The 22,417-nt window shown below is 44.7% G+C and overlaps 1 protein-coding gene across 4 annotated transcripts in view; it reads left to right on the forward strand.

The window, feature by feature from the left end:
* Positions 1–21,367, forward strand: part of arhgef25a (Rho guanine nucleotide exchange factor (GEF) 25a) — a 45,398-nt gene extending 24,031 nt beyond the window's left edge. For 3 of the 4 annotated variants that reach the window (XM_053424189.1, XM_053424191.1, XM_053424192.1), the window contains 15 exons: positions 6,994–7,298; positions 7,603–7,713; positions 11,002–11,126; positions 12,355–12,421; positions 12,868–12,971; positions 13,230–13,299; positions 14,786–14,875; positions 15,642–15,734; positions 16,158–16,208; positions 16,307–16,384; positions 16,506–16,697; positions 16,965–17,145; positions 17,874–18,103; positions 18,294–18,428; positions 19,359–21,367. In XM_053424189.1, coding sequence (XP_053280164.1) covers positions 6,994–7,298; positions 7,603–7,713; positions 11,002–11,126; positions 12,355–12,421; positions 12,868–12,971; positions 13,230–13,299; positions 14,786–14,875; positions 15,642–15,734; positions 16,158–16,208; positions 16,307–16,384; positions 16,506–16,697; positions 16,965–17,145; positions 17,874–18,103; positions 18,294–18,428; positions 19,359–19,484 — 1,958 coding nt within the window. In that variant the 3' untranslated portion in view covers positions 19,485–21,367. The remainder of the gene's footprint in view (positions 1–6,993; positions 7,299–7,602; positions 7,714–11,001; positions 11,127–12,354; positions 12,422–12,867; positions 12,972–13,229; positions 13,300–14,785; positions 14,876–15,641; positions 15,735–16,157; positions 16,209–16,306; positions 16,385–16,505; positions 16,698–16,964; positions 17,146–17,873; positions 18,104–18,293; positions 18,429–19,358) is intronic. The other variant, XM_053424190.1, reaches the window with a different exon arrangement.
* Positions 21,368–22,417: the final 1,050 nt, after the last annotated feature.

Below are 22,417 nucleotides of genomic sequence, written 5' to 3' on the forward strand. Positions count from 1 at the left end.
TTTTGGGGTAATTACCAGACAGGGACCTTCTAATGACAGACACTTAAAATGACATTATGAAACACATTGTAGGATGTGGTTTTCTAAGGTATCTATAGGATACCCAAGTGTCTGCTGCTTTGAGATTGACCACTATTACTGGCTATAGAACTTTCCATTCTCCTCTTGATCCCGTTAATATCTCGGTGTGAGTGTAAAATGGTCCAAGCTGGAACCTTAATCCCCTGAAAATGAAACAGTAATTGAGGCAGGGAATTTGACTCCATCCTAGGACACTCTATTCACGCAAACCAGCAGACCTCTTACTTTGCAGGCTAACCCTGCGTGATGTTGCAATAGGAACCGGACTACTCATATACATTTGGCCAGTGTGTTCGTCTGGTAGGAAAGTTATCCATATTACAATATGCAAACATTGTTAGAGGTTTAATTACTTTAATTGTTTAGCCTGAAACCGAATGAGGGACAGAGGTATGTTCAAATGATCCAATCAAGCATCAGGGATATTAAAATTATGAAAGAAATGTCCCTCAAACCTTCACTGAAACTGAACATGAGCTACAACAAAGTAACTCATGTTTTGACTGAACCTGGTACTGATGAACCTGACACTTTATTATTTGTGCTTTTACTTAAGTAAAATATTTTTGAGTACTTCCTCCACCTCTGCTAAGCTTCTTGCTACACTCTCCCTGGTCAGGTTGACTGTTTACCACATGGCCAAAACAAACCTCAGGCCAACAGGAAAAAATTCTGCTGCACCCAACTTGCTCTCCATCAGCGTGTGTGTTTGTGTGTGTATATTTCTTTATATGTGTGCATTTGGATCCCGGGAGCTTTCACTAAGGGGAATAACTGCTGATGGTTCTAGGAACTTAGCTGATTTCTCTCTCTCTCTGAATGGTTCTGGAGGAATGTCTGGAGTTTTCAGACCCACTAACCACTCACATGGTCTGGCACTGTCAAGAGGCGGCAGCAGCAGCAGCAGCAGCAGCAGCAGCTGGAGGAAAAGGCAGGGTTGTGGGTGAGATTGCAGTCGCCCACTCATGCGGATGGACTGCTTTAGATGATTCAGATGCACAGTCGATGCTGGAGGAATGAATGAAACCTCCTTTTGGATGATGGGAACAAAGTCTATCAACAGGGAGGCAGCGAGTGTGATGTAAACGCACAACCTTCACCACTTGAAATGCAAATGTCCACACATGTTGACCTGATTTTACCTTCTGTCTGCAGGTTTTACATCTATCACTTAGGACTGTTCCATAAGCCTTCATCGGGAGAAATGTGGGAATTAAATCTTTCACATCGTTCTACAGACAATAGGATTAATGGCAGCATCGTCTATTCCGGTTTTTTGTGTGCGTGACATCGCTTCGATGCTTTAATCTGATGAAAAAAGTGCCACAGAGTCGGGCAGTGAGGGCTGAAGGCGGGAGACCCCCCCCCCCCCCCCTGTTGACTTGTTTGTGTCACTTGATTCTCGTACTACGTATTGGAACCACGCCTGTGTGTGCCTGTGTGTCCGGGTCAGTAGGAGGACAGGAAATCTCTGTGTCACTGCAGTGTGTCGCTGCCAAAGTTATTGCACACTCTCACAGGACCAACACATATTAAAAGGATGAGAACAATTGTTGCTGTTGCATATGCCTTTGCATAAGATAAGAAATTAGCACAGTTCTGATTTGTATATCTTTATACTATATTTAAAGGGTAGTTGGTGTCTGATACGCCTTCCTTCCCTTCTTCTCCTTGGCTCTCGCTCTAGGTTTTAGCTTCCTTCTGGCTGCCATTTGGCTGCCTTCTTCCTGTTTCACCTTCATTTATTGCTCACTTTAAAATCAGGAATAATCCCCAGCTCTCAGGTCCATCTACCCATCTTGTATCCCTCTCCCTTATTATGCTGTTCATTAGAATACAAATTCCTATTCACTGGAAAGACCTGCAGCTCGATGATTGCTGAGGATTATTCAGGCAGTGGGTTCAGTTGCTTAAGCCGTGTACTGCCAAGAGGAGAGGAGAGGAGAGGAGAGATCTTCATATTACTTTTTTCTTATGCTAGATGTAAACTCATCAGGAGGTGAAAAAGGTGACAAATTTGCAAACTATAATTGAGACTATACTTTTTCAAATGCCACCTTTAAAGTGTGAAGTTAAAGTAAATTACATCATGACGTTATATCACCCTGTAAATAATGTAATCTTACCGCTACAAAAGCAATGTGAGTGGAATATATTTCAAACCTATTCTGACCTTTTCCAGCTTTTTTTTTAAAAACGGCAACCAATTTGCATCCCTGTGGTGTGCAGCAGTTTTCTTTGCCAGTTTGGTTTTGCATGTCAAGCTTGTGCTGATCTCAGCAACCCCGGGAGCAGAGCTGGGCACTGCATCGGGGCAGGGCACTGCGTCTCCCAGTCCCGGGGCAGGACCCAGTCAAAGTCTTCAAAACAAAGCTGCAGTGTAGAGAGCAAGGCAGAGGGAGAGAGGGGGTTAGAGTGCAAGAGAGGGAGGCAGAGGTTAAGAGGAAGAGTCGAGACGAAGCGGAGAGGAAGAGGGAAGACATGAGGATGAAGTTTAATGAGAGAAAATAGTGAGATATGAGACAAAAGGTCAGGAGTTTAAAAAGGTCTAAAGATTGTTTCTTCAGCTCAAAAGAATAAAAGAAAATTATTAAAGATTATATAGTAAAAGATTATCATAAAACATTCCTATAGAAGTTCATGGGAGGACAGTGAGAGGGTTTCCGGTCATATGTTTCAGGTACTAAGTGCCTCATTGTCTCCCAGGTCTTTCAGTCTGCACAACTGAGTGCCTGAGTGCAGCCCAGGTCCTGCTGGTTGATGGGAAGAGTGTCCATTTCCTCTGAGTGGGTGAAATGTAATATTCAAGTAGAGCTGGGCCTGAAGAGCATTTAAGGTAGAAGGGCAATGAACCAGCGACAGGATAGAGAAGGTAAGAGTTGTCAGCAGCGGTGCAGGTGGGCGTCTGGTGCCTGTAGGTCAACTGTCACCCTCTCCGACAACCCCACGGTTTTTACCTTCAAGGATGCCGGCATTGATGGGCAGCTCCAAGAGTCTCTCAGACTCAGCTGGACGTTTGACATGTTTGGCACTGCGGTGACCAGCATGCTGCGTGCTTCTGATGTGCTGTGCGCTGTTTGCTCTGATGGAAGGGTGACACTGGAGACCTGGATCACAGGTGAACAATCTGTGGCAACCCATCTGGACTGCCCTGGAGAAAATGTGCATGTGCCATTGCAAGTGTGTGTGTGTGTGCGTGTGTGTGTGTGTGTGTGTGTGTCCCGAGAGGCTGTGGGATTGACAGAGGGCTCCAGAGTGGAGCGGCTGTGAACAAGTTTGCTCCATTACAGCCAACGCTTTTAGCCTGATTTGTCAGCTCAGCAGCTCTCACTTATCCGCTGATCAATAAAAGGAAGCTGGACCAAACTTCTTCGTAAAGGCCAACCATTAAAACACATCCCTCCGCTCACAAAACTCCTGCTTCAGAGCCGAGAATCTCCCTTATATTCTCTCCAGTTTTCTGCTTCAAACACAACTGGTCAGGAAGTTGATTCAGTCACATCCAAATCGAGCCTCTGTGACCTTCGTGAGAACATCCCGACGTCCGTGTCCACATGACTGTGAGCTGTGTCTCAGATTATTGGATCATTCAATTTAGTTGCAGACAAATTCGAAACATTAGTAAACAGATAAGGTTCGTCAACTCCGTGAAAAACAGGGAAATCAGATGATGTGGAACCTGCAAATATCAAGTTGATGCATACATTTACAGAAAACAATTGTTTGTACAAGCAAAAACGTTTGATTTATTGCTTCCTGCGTCTCAGATGTGATGATCTTCTGCTTCTTACACAAGAAAATTGATTTATTTGGGACTTTTCGGGGCAAATTGCTTAATCAAGTTACTTGCCGCCCCTAATCTCATTCGATCGGACAAGGAGTCAAAAGCTTTATTTACTACAAAAGAAGTTGCTGATTATTAGTAAAACAACTGAAAGAAGAAAGATGATCCGATCGTGTGTTTTCTATTCACATCAGGAGCAGACAGAGAGCACATGTACCTCCGCCAAGGCCCGACGGTCCCCTTATGAAACCACGTTTAAACACGTCCGATTTTTAGTTATTCTCTGAGAAATCAACGGAAATGGCCTCACAGTGTTAACGGAGGAGGAAAAAAATCCTGGATGTGCCCACTTATCAAGATCTGCTCCAACATGTAAGGTTGATGTGAACAGCATCAAGACAAAGTCTGAAACATCTTTTCAGCAGAACCCACTCATCCACCCCAGCAGCCGTGAGTTTGTCACCGATCACCACTGATCCTGTTGCGGCAGCTTCAACTGTTAATGATCACGACCACACTAACCAATCACATTAGCTGAAACAGCCCAGGGAATCGTTTCTTCTCAGTGTCATTATGGAGACGGATGTCACTGGGCTCTAACAGCACACAGCGAGACGGGAGTTTCCGTGGTGTAGGTGGGGAATGGCATAAATTCCTCTCATCTTGTGGTGTGTGGGGGGGAGCGGAGCTGCTCTGAGGGTATGCTCATCATCTCCCCTTGTGCTTTACTCTCCCTCGCTGTCACTGGGAAAATACAGCTTTGTTATATATTTCGCTGTAATCACTTGCGTAAGGTTTTATAACAATTCAGACATTTAGGTTCTGTGGGTCAACAGGGAAACCGACCCTTAAATACACAGGGATCAGACGTGAGGGCGGCCGCGTTGCCATGGAGACAGATGATGATGTAACGGTCCTCATTATAAAGCCAGTAAATGATGTACACGCTGCGTGTTGTAAATCTGTACACTCGACAGAGCCACTGTGTCATTCTGTCACAGAGTTTTCAAATCCTGAAGCTGCACTGCCGTCTCTGCTCATATTTAATTGCTTCTAGGCACAGAGAGGGTGTCAGCCTCTCGGGGTTTTTTTTCGGGTTGATAAGCCGTCTCAGCTGATGTCTGGAGATGGTTAGGAGCAGTGTTGCTGGCTGTCTCTGCACTGTGACCTCCTTCAATCCTGGCCTGACTCAAACCTGAGCAGGGAACACTAAAGGGAACACAAACCCCTGGGTCTGGACCTTGTTAGAGGTCAGAGAAGCTGAGGAGGGGGGGGGGGTTGCACACGTATCACATGTGCTCAGAATCAGTTTTACATCCTCTCCCTTCTCTCTAACCGGGGAGCCCTCAGGACACTTTGCAGGCGCTGCCTCAGGCTTTTTTTCTTTTACATCGTGCGTCGTAAATACAATGACTTTCAGATGATTTCCAGTTGTGTTCTACAGCCACGACATTTCAAAAGAGCAAAGGGCTCGAGCTGAGACGGCTGTTTCCCTGCTACGTCGTCTCACGGTCTGTGGACCCATCCAGTGTTTGTTTAAATTTCCGTCTATTCCCCGCAGGGTTTAGCCGTCTCCCTTCTTTTTACCCCTCTCTGTTCCTCATCTCTGCTCTCTGCTCCCCCCCCCCCCCCCCAACTTGCCAGATCTCCTTACACTCTCCAGTCTTTCATGTGGATGGGGGTAGGTGGGCGGTGGAGAGGCGGATGGGGAAATTGGCCACCCTGGGATCAGACACATGCGTGCACGATGCCTGTAAAATGTACAACGCGACTAGCCGGAGAAAGATTAGAGAGGAAGCGTCTGTAATGGCGATGAACAGACAACTTACAGGGTTTCTGTTTGTACTTTGAATCCACAAAATACACATTTTATCCAAATCTGTGAGCAGTGGACTCATGAACGTGAGATGTATTGCTCTGAGGTTAACCCTCTCTCAAACAGTGCGGCTGAAGCTTGTGCAGGGGCCATTTTTACAGTTGATTTGCATTGATCAGTGCGTTGAAACAAATGAGTAAAGTGTGGAAAAGATCAATCTCTTAAGTATGAACACAAGAGGAGGATGTGAATGAAGTCGGGACACAAAATGGGCTATGCTGTGTGAGCGTGCCTCCTGCAGTCTGGGCATTACTGTGATAAGATCTTCCTCGATGGCTCACATAAGGAGCCCAGAAATGAGGTCAGTGTTGTCTTCTTATAAACAAATTCAGAGACTTAATAAAATCTTTCTGGAAAGTGCATTTTTGGAAAACTAAAGGCGAGTTATTTTGTTTTTGATCTTTGATCTTTGAGAACTCAGAGAATTGCTGGGAAAGATCCACCGCGGCAGTGAGTCTTAGCAGAGGAGAGTGTTTTTCCATCTGTAGGTGACTGGAGATCAGGGGTCAGAGGTCGGATCTAGGGCAAGAAGATGGAGGGGAGGCATGACTGACCTGCTCTCCAGACACACAGCTCAGAGGAAGCGTTATCTCGGGCCTGAAGGAGGCAGGAGGAAGGGCGGCCGGCAGGATGGGAATGGAGGACAAGACAGAAAAAACAAACAGTCCCAAGCGAAGACCTTCCCTACACAGGATTAAAGTGGATGTCCGGTCCCAGTACCCCCCTCAGCTCACTTCCCATGTCCTCCTGACATCACAGCGTAGCAGCAGCAGTCGATCTGCAACGGGTGTGGAGTATTCTTCACATCCTGACCTCAGCTGTCTGCCTCGCATCGGAGCGCTCACCGGTCATGTGATTGGATGCACGGCTCAAATATGAAAGAAAAAAAAATATGGTCTGTCTGACATAAACAGAACAGTGTGTCTTCTAGAGGGGCTCACAGCTGCACAGCTGTGTTTGAGGAGGAAGGCTATTTATATATCCACACTTTGTTTGGATTTCTCTCATTACTTCTTCTCTCCTGGTTGGTCGACACGTCTTGTGCCGCCAGTGCTCCATCACCTCTCACTGACCAACACTGAGCATTGAATATTTCCTTTTAGCTTTATTGTTTTCGTCCAAAGATTATTAGATTCATCAACTGTAGTTTGAATTTAAAGAATGTGCACTTTGACCCATAAGCCCCTTATTTTTTAGGATCTCCTTCTTCTACCAATAATCCTCTCTTTCTCTCCCTTTCTCTTCCCTCCAGACTCGTACTCAGCAGCGGGCAGCGAGGGCAGCATCTCCACTTCTGTGGCGTCCCTGCCCCCCCAGGCTTCGGGCAGCTCGGCCCCCAGCTCTCCGGGCTCCAGACGCTCTGTGAGCACCCTGAAGAAGTGGCTCACGAACCCCGTCCGCAAACTCAGCGCCGGGGCCACCGCCAAAGGAGAGCGCCAGGTCCGCAAACTAGAAGGAAAATCTCCGTCTCTTCCATCCCAGAGCCACAGCCAGGACCTTGGCCCCCCGAGGCCTGATGAGACCCTCACCATCCTGCCTGTCACCCACAGAGAACTGGTGCGAACTGAAGTTATAATGAGGATGCATTCTTTTTTATTTTGTTCTTGGTCACATGAACTTTGTGCTGTATGGTTCTGAAGTAAACAGTCTATTAATTATATGCTATAAAATAACAGCAGCATTACTGGCTCAGCCTGCAGGAACCCATGTTCTGTGACTCACATGCTCTCTTTTCCTGTTCTGCAGCTTCCAGATAGAGTGTGTTTCTGTTTGCCCGAATGCATGAATGTGCTCCACATATTTTGCGTCATGATGATTTTGTGTTTTTCTGACGCTGTGGATGTATATGTGTGTGTTGCAGGGGTGGAAAGATGGCCTGGCCAGCCCGGAGGACCTGTCTCCCGCTACACTGCAGTCCCCCAGCTACATTACTGACTCACTCATTGGCTGCACATCCCTGCCAAACACTCAGGTCTGTTCACGTGATCTACTGTAAAACAACCACCATCCAACCTGTTGTGTCAGTCACCACCTGATGTTATAATCCCAAATTATAGAAATTGCTCGATTGAAGCACTGTGTTAATGGAGATTTCTTGATGCCACAAGATGTGAGTGTACCGACTGTTTTTTATGAATCAAATTTGGCTGTAATGATTTTTTTAATCCGCTGCTGATTCATTCTAGTGAACAGTTTACTGTCTGCGAGAGGAGTAAAGCAGTTTTCTCTTTGAGGACCCGGCCTGGCAGGGCAATTACATCAGTTCTCCTTGTATCCATGGTCCCCCAGCCAGATCTGGAGATGACTAACCGTTCTGCTGCTGGCTGAGCTCAACTAACAACTCAAACAAGCACACAGATGCTCACAGGAGATCTCCGTTCTGTTGCCACACACACACACACACACACACACACACACACACACACACACACACACACACAGACACACACACACACACACACACAACAAGGCATGCAAAGATATGCCCACAATGGATGTACTGTAGCACAGACATGTAACAGAGTCCAAATTAATCCAAGGCGCTCTGGGAGCAGATCAATGCAGCCGAGGAACCAGGGGGTATAGTTTGACAGTGGCCCGTTTGATGCATGACACATATTCAGCATGTTACAAAAGGACACGCCCGGAGATAAATAGGAAATAGCGCGAAATGGCAGAGAAGATGACAGATGACTCCGCTTCTGTGAAGGGAAAACCAATACTGTGTGCGTACATACGCTTTCATTTTTCCATCAAACACTCTGAGTCAGTCGCTCATGGCAAAGACGGGTCTCCAGTCAGAGGGTTCCTTTTTGTTTGTGAGGTGAAAGCGGGGCAGAGATTCAAGTCCTTCCAATATGAAACAATTTTGATATCTGAGCCTTTGAGCGCTTTGGAGTGTCTCCTGTTAGACACCAGTGCACTTAAATCCTAATTTCAATCTCAACAACACATCAAAAGCCATTATTCGATTACACCATGGGGGGGGGGGGGGGTCAGCGCTGTTGTGCTTTTACTGCCAATCTCTTGCAGTGAGAGAGAGAGAGAGAGAGAGAGGAGAGAGAGAGAGAGAGAGAGAGAGAGAGAGAGAGAGAGAGAGAGAGAGAGAGAGAGAGAGAGAGAGAGTGAGATTAAATTATGTAGGTCAGTCACCTCCAAGATGTGGTTTCTGTCTCTCTCTGCTCCACATCCGTCACCGGCCACATGTCCAGTGTAATGCTCGTTGTTGTTTTTCATCTTGTCTTGTTGTCTCTAAAGTCGACCACAGAGGAGCTCAGTAAGTTTGGATTCAAGGTTTATTATTTCATGGTCAGTGGAATGTTCTTGTGATTGTGGGTCAGCAGTCAACTGAGCTGTGGTGTCAAAAGGAAATCCAGAACCACAGATCATAGTATGATCAGTTTGTGCAGTCTGTCATCTTGACCACCGGTAAGCAAATAACTAAGGAACAACGCAATAAACTAAATTTGTGTAAACAACACATTTGGTCTAAATGTAAAATGCACATGAATTTACATGTCCAACATGTAAATGTGCCAGATTTAGCCCTACACGCTATTTTGCATTTGCAGTCCTTGACAAGAAGAAAAACTTACAAATTACATATAGACATTAAATATATATTTATATATTTTTGTTTTTAAAACATAAGGACATACTAAACACTTAGCATAAACAATGAATAAATTAATAACTGTATTACATATAACAAGATGGGTTCAGGCACATAACACATCAACCCCATAAAAGATTTCCTGGTTTATTTAGATTTTTAAGAAATTTAACTTCAAATTCCTCTCATCTAAAATATCATATTTTGAGAATAGCTGAATTGTTGTTAGATTCTAGTAATGATTTAAAAAAAAAAACTACTGTCAGCTTTTGATGAAGCTGTTTTCATTTTTTTTTCTTTTGTGAGCTTCTGGGTACAAAAACAAAACTTTGAGAAGAGGGGGGGGGGGAGGGGGGGGGGGGGGGGGAGTTTTCCTGTGGGCTTTGCCACTGCACATCTGGAAGTGATCAGGGAGCCAGGGAGACCTGTCAGCCAGGCTGGAGCACTCCGAGCAGGACAAGACGAGCAGGGGGAGCGAGGGTCTTTCTGGAGCCTCTCTGTCTCCCCCCCCCCCACGCCCCTGTGTCTCCACTCAGCTTTGTCTCTTTCATTCTTGTCTCTCTCTCTCACGCACACATCACTGTGACAGTAAGCTCACAACTCGAAGACCCCGACACGTTTATCAGGGAAATGGCAAAAGAAAGTTCTGTCTATTTTTCAGAAAATAGACAATTTGCCTAAATGTCTATCTCTCTATCCGTCCATCTATCTATTTCTCCATCGGGTGGCCGCCTGCCAGGGTAGTCTGGGGGATTAGGTGAATGTCTGTGGTGGGTAAGCAGGTTTGTGTATGTGTTTAAGGGAGGGTCTGCTTGACTGGGACAATTGGACGTGGGGATTTAGGTGAAGACAGACGGCTGCTCCTATAAGTTTACACGGTCAGGAGAGTGAAAGGCTAAAAAATAAACTGCTCGAGGAATATGGTGAGAAACAGAGACTTCCAACTTAAGGGTCGTGAGCAGATGTATCCATTGAGTTTGTGATGGTGTCGGTCTGTGAGGGCTTTGTTGCGGCGTGCACAATGGCTATATTTGTGCCAGGATCCCCACAGGAAATGATATCAATTCCAGGAAAAAGCGTGAAAAGGAGGTCATGTTTATAACACATGAACACAATCGATTGGATCAGAGTAACCTTGGCTTTATCCTGCGTGCATTTCTATTTGCAGACATAAGGCAGTAACCCACTGGGGATTTATGACATAGATGCTGCTATCGTAGATGATGTGTAATGTGTTTACATACAGGTTTAAATCCTCAGGGGGCAAAACAAGGGAATATAGTTCATGAATTCACTTATAAATCTGAAATGTAATGTAATATCCACTGGGCATTCTGTAATTTTATTCTTCTTAACTCCATCAGGAGGTTGATCCTTTTCACTCTTTGTTTTTTATTTATCTTTCAATCTCTCTTTCTCCATCCGTCTGTGGCTGATGTGCACAGCACGGACCATTAACGGTGACAATCTGAATCGGATCTTCTTATCATTCAATCTCTGCTCCTCCATGTCTCGCTCTCTGCTCTCCCTGGTCACCTTGGAAACCTGCATCACTATCATCTCTCTCCCTGAGCTTTACCCCCCCCCCCCCCCCTTGCTTTCTTCTTCTGATGTGATCCACAACACTGTCCGTCTCTGTCTCCTCAGGACACGCAGTCCACCAACGTTTTGCCGGACGACAGCGGCTCCGTGTTGATGGACGACACGTGCAGCCAGTGGTCGGCTGCGGCGGACACTGAGGAGGAGAGGGGAAGTGCCTTGGAGAAAAGCTTGTACGTGATTCATCAACGCAAACATCATCTTAATTCAAGAGGCTCGTGTTAGCGCATTCTTGCGTTGCTGCTGTATGGAAACGTGTTAGTTGTCATGTCATCTTATAACTAAGTCCTAAAAAAATGTACAGCTTAATGACATGCTTAATGACAACCTCGACTGCAGTCTACTGAAGGCTTACAGGAAAAAAAAAGATCTGAGACTATAGGTTGCTTTTCAATAAGAATGGAACTTACAGAGCATCATGAAAATAATAATTCACTAGATACATATTTTATTTTGATCTGCAGCTAATTATACAAACTCACCAAACACGGCAGATTTTTTTTAGTCAAGATCAATAAATTGTTCGCTGAGAAAATCAAGAAAAGTGTTAGAAATTGCTCACAATGTTAGAGAAGGTGAGAATATGCGCCCCCTGATCCGGATCCAAGATTCATTGGCTTCTTTCTTGGGTCATGCCCGACCGCTCCACAAAATTTTCCTGGAAATCGGTTGAGTAGTTTTTTTACATAATCTTGCTAATTATTAAACAAAGAAACAAACAAAGCATAATCCCCTTGTTGAAGGCAATTCTACTCATATACCCAGGTTTTAAGAACAAGGACATTATTAAAAGTTAATATAGTAGTATAGAGGGTAGTTGCTGCTGTTTCCTGAAAGAGCTGTTAAAATCTTTATGACCGAAAATACTGTCAGATATGCATTTTACTGAAAAGAATATGAATTTATTATTTATTCTGCATATTTGCTGAATTGTTTGCTTGTCCAAACTAATTTGATGTTAACTCAGGGGTTGATTGACCTCCTGTAACTTTCAACATCATCTGATGGTCTTCATCAGCTGAAGTTTCATACCGACTTCATGTACAGACAACTGAGAGCCACTTCCATTACAAATATAAACTGCATTTGTTGATGAGGACTGTGAGATGCTCTCCTATGTTACACTAGACATGTTTGTTTGTTCAGCTCACCTCTTGTTTACTGAGAGGCTGCAGTGAACTGGAGTTAGTTAGCTTGAAGTGTGCACTTAAAACCTGGCTGCAGTTTCTCTGTAACTGTTACCAGATCGCACTCACTCCTTTCCAGGATCTACAAATTTACAGCTCTGTATCGGTGCCTTTCTGGAAAATTACTCGGAAACCGTGACTCGTAAAATGAAGTGCTGCTGATTTTTGCTAAATAAACTCTAACACCGATCCTCCCTCATTTGTGACTCTACAGGTATGTACTGAAGGAGCTTGTGGAGACAGAGAACCATTACGTGGGAGACCTGGGATTCATAGTGGAGGTAAACCTCACAGTCTGCCAGCTAGAGCACACAATCCAACAGAAGAAGAAGAAGAGACTTAGTAATCGAGCTTACAATAATAATCATCATCATCATCATAATAACAATAATAACAATGGTAATAATAATATAATGACAAGTTAAAAAGTGTAACAGTAACAGAAGAAACAAGACGGATATAGAATAAATAGAATAAATAGAATAAATAATTAGATAGTGTATTAGGTTTTATTTATTTATTTAAATTTTTAATAAAATACATAAGACATTTACAAAACAATACAAGGAGGACTAGAACAGTGAATACAAACCAGTTACAACAATGTCATCATCATCATCATCATCATCATCATCATCATCATCATCATTATCATGGAGTATATTTTCTGTATCCTATTCCATCTCTCATTAAACGCTTTTGTGTGTGTGTGTGTTTTCCCCTGCAGGGTTACATGGCCACAATGAGCTCCAAAGGAATACCGGAGGACATGAAGGGAAAAGACAAGATTGTTTTCGGAAACATCCACCAAATATTTGACTGGCACAAAGAGTAAGTCTGTGATATAAAGAAATCTATATTTCCTCATTGGGAAAAGATGAATTCAGTCTCAAAGACAAACAGGCATTTGCAGACAATTGTGTTTGTGACTAAATGGGGGACAAAGGAACAATAGGTCGGGAGACAAATCTAACCTTTCGTTTTGGGGCTGATGTGTGATGTGTGTGTGTGCGCCTGTGTGTGTGTGTGTGTGTGTGTGCGTGTGTGTGTGTGTGTCTGTGTGTGTGTGTGCATGCGTATTCTCTGCAGCTACTTCCTGGGAGAGCTGGAGAAGTGTTTGGCGGAGCCAGAGAGGCTGGCTCAGCTCTTCATTAAACATGTGAGTATGACTACTGCATAGACAGACACACACACACACACACACACAAGCACTCAGTCAGTAGAAGTGTCTGGGTCTGTTTGGAACGAGGGTAAATAGAGCTAAGAAAACACGCAGAGCTCCTGTTTATCCTTTACCATACGTCTCTCCTTCTCTCTCAAACTGCCAGCGTCTCTCCTTCCACTTCCCTGTTACTGATATGTCTCCGTCCAGGCTGTGTTTTTACAACAGTGCACACGGCAAAACACACACACACACACACACACATACACACACAAACGACACACTGGCCAATTTCCAGTCTGGGCTGGACTGGTCAGGAAACACCAGGGAAAAAACATCCAAAAGAGACATCATAAGAATAGGACAGGGAATAACAAACCCTCAGCTCACGCCCTTTGATTCAAAAGCTTTTTTTTCTTCAGCGTAAACAGCAGCAGAGCTTTTCTCTACATATCTGGAATCAAGGTTGAAGCATACAAGACAATTTTTATTTCTACTTTTGATTCCATCGATAGAGCCTGAGCCGGTATGGAGTCATGAGGCTGAAAGGGAGAAAAATTAGATTCATACATATTGGTTAAGTGGTGGCACTCTGGAAAAAACACAATTGGTAATTTGACCAACTTGCCTTTGCTTCTGAAAATGATCAAGTTTGATGCCTGTGTCGCTCTTTTGCTTTATTCACTCTTCACTACACAACCCAACCAAGCTCTGCTCACTGGATAATCAACTTTCCAAAAGAAGCCTGTGTGGGAATAAAGAAACCTTAAACTAAATCTAAGCACGGTGTCACGCTGTGAAAAAGCAGAGTGAGAACTTGGCTCGAATGAGAAGCAGAAACCCAATCTGCTTTTTACAAGAGCTTTGCCACCAGTACCGGACACGTGTGATCGCTGACACGTGCAAAATATTAGAACCCTGGAAACATGTGTCAACACAAGAGGCTGGTGGACGCACTCTCTCCTTTGTGTTTGACATGCAGCCGTCGTCTGCAGTGTTACACCATGTCCACATTCAGGTGGAGCGGCTTACCGGTCTCTAGGTTACAGAGCCCTGCAGCGTGTTGTTAGGTACAGCCTTATATCAGCAGGCTCTGGAAGGCTCCGGTTACACTGAGGGTAACCTGGGTGAATTATACATAACCTGGTGCTCATCTACATGTAACCTCCATTAGAGGCGCTGCAGGGCCGCCACATCTGCACCCCCATGGCAATCAGTCACAGCAGAGTAGGCACTAACCAGACAGAGGCAGCTTCAAAGGCCCTTCGCTCTGAGACCAATCCTCAGCTCCGCTCCCTCTCGTCCCAAACGGGGACCAGACGCTGCACATCCGCCGCTGATGTTTTTCCTGCTCACGCTCAGTAGCGTTTTTCATTTGTTTGTAACGCAATAAAAGACACATTTGTATCGAGTTGATGTGATCTCAGCCAATTTGTGTCAAAGGTCGAACTGAGTGATTGTAACGAGATGTTTGTTCATGCAGGAGAGGCGTCTGCACATGTACGTGGTGTACTGTCAGAACAAGCCCAAGTCGGAGCACATCGTCTCAGAGTACATCGAGACTTACTTTGAGGTGAGCACATGTTCGGACGTTTGACCACTGTTAACTGCAGGTTCTGTTCTGTTTGTATGTGTGTTGGTTTTTGCATGATTACGCAAAAACCACTGGATGGGTTAGGCTACTATGGAACTTGGTGGAGGGAGTCGGTGTGAATTACGGGAGAATCCATTCAATTTTAATGTGGGGATCACGGTGCGAATCCCGGATATTGTTTCCTTTTTTTTACATTCTGAGATTGTTTTTCAACATTTTTATTGATTTCTCAGTGAATAATTAATGGGTGAAAAAAATGACATGTGTGCATTGGGTGCAGATCCAGATCTAGTAAATGTAGATGGGTTTTCATAAGGGTACTGTATGCACCTTAATGAGTGTCATTCTAGTTCAGTATGTAATCTATGTAAAATCAATACATTGTCAAAAATGACAAAAATGAAAACTATAAAATTCCTATATATGAGAATCTGTAAATATCCACTCTCATACCCATCATGCACTGGTCACAGGCCACTCCGGCCGATAGTTAATAGCACATTTAGTATGCATGCCTGCCTGATTGCTCCTATATTATATATTATACATGGCCATGTGGAAGGCTTTTCAGCTGCCATTTATTATTCAGATCGGCTCCTTTTCCTTGTCAGTAAACTCAAGGTAAATGGACAGGATAATCCCTGTGATGTATTGTTAAAGACAGACGGCAGCGGCTGTCAGCTTCTGTGTTTTGTGCTGTGGCCGACCCCCCCCATGACTGGTGTTGTGTTGTTGTGTCTGTCAGGAGTTGCGGCAGCAGCTCGGCCACAGGCTGCAGCTCAATGACCTGCTCATCAAGCCCGTCCAGAGGATCATGAAGTACCAGCTGCTGCTCAAGGTGAAAGGCAGGACACCGCTGCGCTGTTGATCTCACACACCAACACCTATGCACACGCACACACTGAGCAGCTGCGTGGCACACAGCGGGGTCAGCCTCTGGGTTGTAAACAGACAAACACACACAATTGCACATGTACACGCTACGGCACACAGGGTGTATTGTCTGCTCTGACTACTTTCTAGTCGGAGAGGAAGAGGAACAATTACATCACGAGACTCCACTCGCACCACATGATTTAAATATGTCTTTGAAGATGATCATAAAATGACATCTCTGGTATAAGTCTTAAAAAACGTTGCCCTTTGGCATTCAAATGAAAGGTGGGTTCAACTCCCATAAATAGTCCTCCAGATGTCCTCACCTTACTCTGAGCAGTAAACCTGGAGTGCTCTGGTGACCATGCTGTGTTTATTTGAGCAGGATTTCCTGAAGTATTACACCAAAGCTGGGATGGACACGGAGGAGTTGGAGGTTGGTGTCCTCCTGCATCTGATTTGATATTTTTTTTATTTGCAAACTTGTTCTTTTTATTCATTTTCCTAACAACCGGAATATTGACTTTCCAACAGAAAGCCGTGGAGGTGATGTGCTTTGTGCCAAAACGTTGCAATGACATGATGAATGTGGGCAGACTTCAAGGCTTCGAGGTACGTCTCAGGGAATTTCAACCAATCCCTCAAAATCTGTCAAACGTTTTCTCATGTCAGCCCGTGAAAACTGCACTGTAACAAGTTTCTTCTGTTACGTTTATCTTCGCTGTGGTTCCAGGGTAAGATCACAGCTCAGGGCAAACTGCTCCAGCAAGACACCTTCACTGTTATGGAGCAGGACAGCAGCTTCCTCTCCCGGGCCAAGGAAAGACGGATCTTCCTGTTTGAGCAGCTGGTCATGTTCAGCGAGCCAATCGACAGGAAGAAAGGCTTCTCACTTCCTGCATACATCTTCAAGAACAGCATCAAGGTGAGCACCCGCCGTGAACTCAGATCAGCCACGTGGGATGTTTCAGCAAAATCAAATCCCCAAAAATAAGAAAGGCCCACTACCTCCTGCAGGTTCTGCGTTACACAACAGACTCACAACAGCATATTTTTGCCGAAATCAGCACACGTTGCATAATCCCACATGGCAGAGACCCTTTAGAGGCTTGCATGTGTTAGTGAAGTATTTAACAAGCAACTCAGCAGGACGGATTCCTCACAGACGCGAGTCAACTGTGATATGTTCCAGGTGAGCTGCCTAGGAGTGGAGCCCAGCGTGGACGGCGATGAAGCGCGCTTTGTGCTGACTTCACGCAACCCCGATGGGAGCGTGGTGCGCTTCCAGATGCAGGCCTCCTCCCCGGACATCTGCAGGGCCTGGGTCAATGATCTGGTGCAGATCTTGGATTCCCAGCGTAACTTTCTCAATGGTAACTACCAGCTGCTCTCTGAAGACTATAGGCCATATGCTCCCTGATCAATAAATCATGTTTCAGCTTGGCTTATTATCCATTTATTCACTTTGCTGTCCGGTCACATGTTGTCTGTCTCGCTGTGTGTTAGCCCATACCTGAACATAAACAAATATATATTCAGGGTCAAACTATAGTAAGCAAGTCTCAAAATGTTGACATTGGGTGTCATCATTTTTACCTGCTATGTTGTATATTACAAGAATTTGGACAACCTCTATTTTTATATATCATATTTACACAATAGCCTAATATTGTGTATAGTATTTATATTTTTAAATAGTTATGTAATAGTATATTATTATATGATAATGTTTTGTGAAAAATCTATATTTTCCCAAGGTATGTTATAAGTTTACTGTACAGTCACAGTTTTATTTAATTAGTAACTTCTAATCTAAAAAATAAAGTTTAAATATAGTGAATAAAACAGGTTAACAATATTTTATAACACACTATGATGATAAGTTGTCAGCAGCTTCAATGTATTATTTTACTGTTAGGTGTTTTTTGTATAAATATAACGCCCCCTGTGGACACACTGTGGAAGTAATAAAACTGTCTTCTTAGCCAAAGTTATAACTGTTTTCAAATCATGTATATTAAAAAAACATTCAGTAAATCTTTACACGATGGATCATATAAAGTCGAACGCATTAATAATATCTGCTGTCTGTGCCTTCCAGCCTTACAGTCGCCTATCGAGTACCAGCGGCGGGAGAGCAAGTCCAACAGCCTGGGCCGCTGCATGAGGCCTCCTCTGTCGGCGGCTAGCGCCCTGCGGCCCCACTCCTCCGCCTCCATCGACCGCCACAAGCTGCCGTCCCTTCACTCCCACAACACCTCCTTGCCCACCCTCTACCTGCCCAGCCAAGGCCCGGGCCAAGGATCCAACGACACGTACTCAGGCCGGGACGTAAGTTTCTCGAGCTGTCCTGCAGTCCCCCCCCCCCCCCCCCCCCCCCCCCCACACACTCAAACACAGTGTTTTTAGCAATGAGGCACATGCTTTCTTTTTTAGTGGCAGGACTAAATATCGCACGAAAGAAAAGATAGAAAAAATGGTGCTGTGTGTTGACTGCCTTCCCTCTTGTTTGCATCCGCAGCCCGCTGTGGTCCAGCCGTGCCCTGCTGATCCCCACAGCGTTTCTCTCTCACACGTCCAACTGGGCTTCACTGATCAGCCAAACTGTCAAACCGTGTCAAATGGGCTGTACACACCCACCACACAAAGTGCACAGGTAGTGTATAGTTATTCTTTTTAAATATATACATTAACATGCATTTCGAGACAAAGCTGTTTGAATGAGGGCCTCGGTGCTGCAGTTAATATGTAATTATTTTGCAAATAGTTAAACATGGTTCCCCTGGGTTGTCTAACAGTCATTATTCAACAGCAGCACTGGGGGAAATTAATAACAAAACAAACCACAGGAACCTAGCCACTGGGGGAGTAATGGGCCATTGAAAAACGTCTGACAATAATTCCAATACACTCATTAATTTGAGTTAAAAGATGAAAGACTTTAGCAAATGGTAACAATTTATTTAGATACACACAGGGTCGATTCATAAGAAGAGTTGTTTCTCCCCCTCTTGGAAAAAAAGGGAATTGATCAAATTCTATATATATTGAAAAGGAAATGTAGAATATTTTGTGCCTCCGATTATTTTGTTGAATGTAATCTTTTTTTATCATGGAATATTAGATCTTTTAAAAATGTTAATCCAATCCGTTGCTGCAGACGACATCGGGACGATCCTGTTGTCGGGCTCTGCATCACCATTAGTGTCGTGTCCCTCTGTCATCATGTCGGCACTGAGCTCTGAGGACAGTTGTTGTTCTCCACCTCTTGTCTATGTCTGCGCTGTTTGGATAGGCTCGGCAGATAACAAACAGGAAGCAGACTGGGTCAGAGGGAGATGCCTATCGGAGGCACAGAATTGTTTCCCGTGCTTGTGCTGGAGAGAATAGATGGAACTTAGGCCAATGTAGAGGCTATAAATAAAAAAATGTCTGATATGCAGCTTTTTGCACAATCCCTCGGACGGTGGGTTCCGAGCAGGAAAGGACTCTGCTATTGTAGATCTGTGTGAAAGGGGAAATAACTGGTGGAGTTGGATCTGAGAGTGTGGCTATTCCGTGTGATGATTGTTCCCTCTCTTCCCAGCAGAGAGCAGGAGAGGCCTGCCGCAGGGGTCAGCCTGTCGACGCTGGGATCCAGGGTCCGCTGTCGGGTTTCTCAGTCGGACGACGCCCCAGCAACCTGGCCCAGCTAGACGAGGACGACCTATGAACTCTCACGCTTACCCTGTCTCCTGGGTCGGGAGGAGAACAGCAGCTTAAGCTGCGGAGACAAGAGGACATGTCTACTGTCTGTCTAGGCCAGGCCGGGCCCTTACCTGGTTCGAACAATCATTTCTGGAGTATAACGGAGGGACCTGAAGGATCGAATGAAGGAATTATGAGCTGCATCTATAAAAATGACTTTGCTCCTGTTTTTAGAGAGCCACGTAAAGGGAGGGGACAACCCTCAGCCCCCTCCAGTGTACATATATGGCAGCCAGTGGGCTTACAATGGAAAGAGAAGCACTCAGTGGAAACTCAGTGTTATGACGATTTTTGCTTTTTACCTTTTCGAGAGTTTGCACGCTACAGTCTTCTCTCTCTTTCGAAGGGCGAGGGGGATCTGCTCGATGAAGAAATATCCATTCCTATTCGGGGCGGTCACTGGAGTTGCGTGTGCCTGAATGTATGTTTATGCAAAGCTGTGTGCGGATGTGATTGAGTGCATGAGTGTGTGCACGGAGCTCTGGTGGCTCCTCTCGTACTCTGGTCAATTTTCTTGGTTATGTTTGTTTTCTGACCCCCCCCATTGTGAAGTACAGCTACGTACATATACATTGTCATTCCCCTGCTGACAACTGCGTTTGCTGTTTATGTCGAGGAGAACGGTGAAAGGGCAGAACACTTGATGTGAACATGCCACGATGGAGTCTGCTCGCTCCAGCTTCTTCTGAGGGAACTTTCTTTCTCACCACAGCTCTGAGAGACCCTGTGCTCTCCTATTCTGTTTGACCGGGCCCTCCTTTTGATCTGGACAAAGAAGGCGCGAGGGAGCCCCCTGGAGGTTCTCCGTGGGTATGACGTCACTTCAGAATACTTTTTTGCACTTTGGGCAAATTCCACAGGAGTTGCTACATAGGTGCATTCAAAGGGGACTGCTGTGCTGACCCAACGTGTTGCAAGCTACATTTCCTTGTCGGGCACTATGCTACTTAACACGGATGTGTCTTTGCAGGCCGGAGTAGATTTGGGGACTCATCCTTAAAATTGCATTGGTTTAATACTGATTGTTTTATTAGTCCACTGTTGTCATGTCAAGGCTGTGCACCATTTATATAACCTCTGTTAACTTTTGCTCGCATGGGTTAAACACTGCGCAGTGCATATGATTACGGGAATCATACATTGCCACTTTTAAGGAGAAGAAGGACCCAGTTTATGCCAAGTAATGTTTCCGCTCCAGTTGGTTGAAATGAAGGATAATGTGTTTCTGGATGAACAGAGAGATGCTGACAAATCTGCATGCAACCTCTTCCTCAGACAACAGTGCCAAAAAATATATATGTTAAAAATAATGCAGCTCACGACTCAAATGTTTCGTGCTCATGCTCGATAGTTCAGTTTGCCATTACTCTGAAGAAATAATTATAGATATATGAGTTCCGATCTGGATTAAAGAGGAAAGCAGGGCAGATGAGGGGGATTTATTCTGTTTACATCAGGTCTGTTCTCCTTTGTGGCCAGCAGAGGTCCCCACAAGGCTTTCAAATCCAGCTCAGTTGGACCATACAGCTGCACCAAAGATCAGTAGGCCTCAAGTTTCAGTGCTAACATTGAAATCGCTTCATAATCAGTCTGAGAAATCCAAGTAAACTGAAAGGTGAAGATATTAGACTTTACAGACATCGCAGCTTTAGTCTGCAGTTGGTGTGAAACGCTGAGTTTTCATGGGAAATACCAATCAGGCAGCTTTGCATGTGACACAAAAGGAAAACCACTACAGAGAACCGAAAGCAAGGACGTATAAAACCAGGAGAGGGTCGATGAACGCCATGTTTGACTGAGTAGAAACTGTTGTATCATATCAAATAAAACGTGTCTTTTTGAAGTTGACTGCCGTCTTCGTGCTTCTCTACACAAGCTCTCCTCGACAATAACCATTGTTTCTCTTTTAAAGTCGACAGTCTGTTGCGGTGCTTTGTAACCACAAATGTTTGATCAATGCTTTCACCCGTACTTGTTCACACAGTGAAATTAAAGTATTATTTAGCCGTGGAGGTCCTTGGCCTCCGCTGTGGGACCTCTGACAAAGACAAAGTTTTCTGGTGTCCCCCCCTTTGGAGAAAGTTCAAACAGGATTAAAAACAAAGAGAAGAAACCCCTGGATGAGCAGACATCTGGTTGACTGGCCTCTTGAATAAAGCCCCATTCTGGGCAGTAAAGCAGGGCCGATCGTAACACGGCTGTGATATATGGAGGCTGTGGAAGGAGGGGGGCTGGAGGGGTATTAACTTTCACAAGGGTGCAAAATCAAAGGGAGTTCCTGTCACCACTGAGGGGGTCTCAGCAACAGGGGTCCCATTCACAGGGAATTCCTCTCCAGTGCCCTCTGTTGCATCTGTTGACTCAATCTTCTCCATTGAGAGAAAGAAAACACTCATTAAAAACCACACGACTGTGAACTTGATTGGAGCAGGCGAGACAAACAGGCCCGTCAATGGGATGAGTATTTGCTCTGAGGTGTGAAAACCTTTGAACAGCCTGTACCATGGTGGGGCTTCTTTCTTTGGGAGGCTTCTTCCTTCACACCAGCAGCACAATGAGCAGTGTTTGCAGCCTGAATGCACTCAGATCATCATTTAAATAAAATGTTAAATCTTTGAGGAGCTCCGGGGGGCATCCTTGAAATTTCACACATTTACTGGATCAGCTGGTATCAGAGGGTTAAAACATTGACACTCGCTGTCAGTCACAGATCTTTACTGATCAATCAGTCATCGAGATGAGAAGAACATCATTGGAAACAGTGGAGTTATTTAGGCAAGGACAGTGTTTATTAAAATTTACATGCGGCCATGACCCCGATAAAACCGTTAATGATATTTTTTTTACATATTTTACAAAGAACTTTTAAACGTTTGCTAATCTAGAGCATTGATATTT

This window comes from Pleuronectes platessa, chromosome 6, assembly GCF_947347685.1.
Source record: "Pleuronectes platessa chromosome 6, fPlePla1.1, whole genome shotgun sequence".
In the NCBI taxonomy this organism is placed as follows: Eukaryota; Metazoa; Chordata; class Actinopteri; order Pleuronectiformes; family Pleuronectidae; genus Pleuronectes; species Pleuronectes platessa.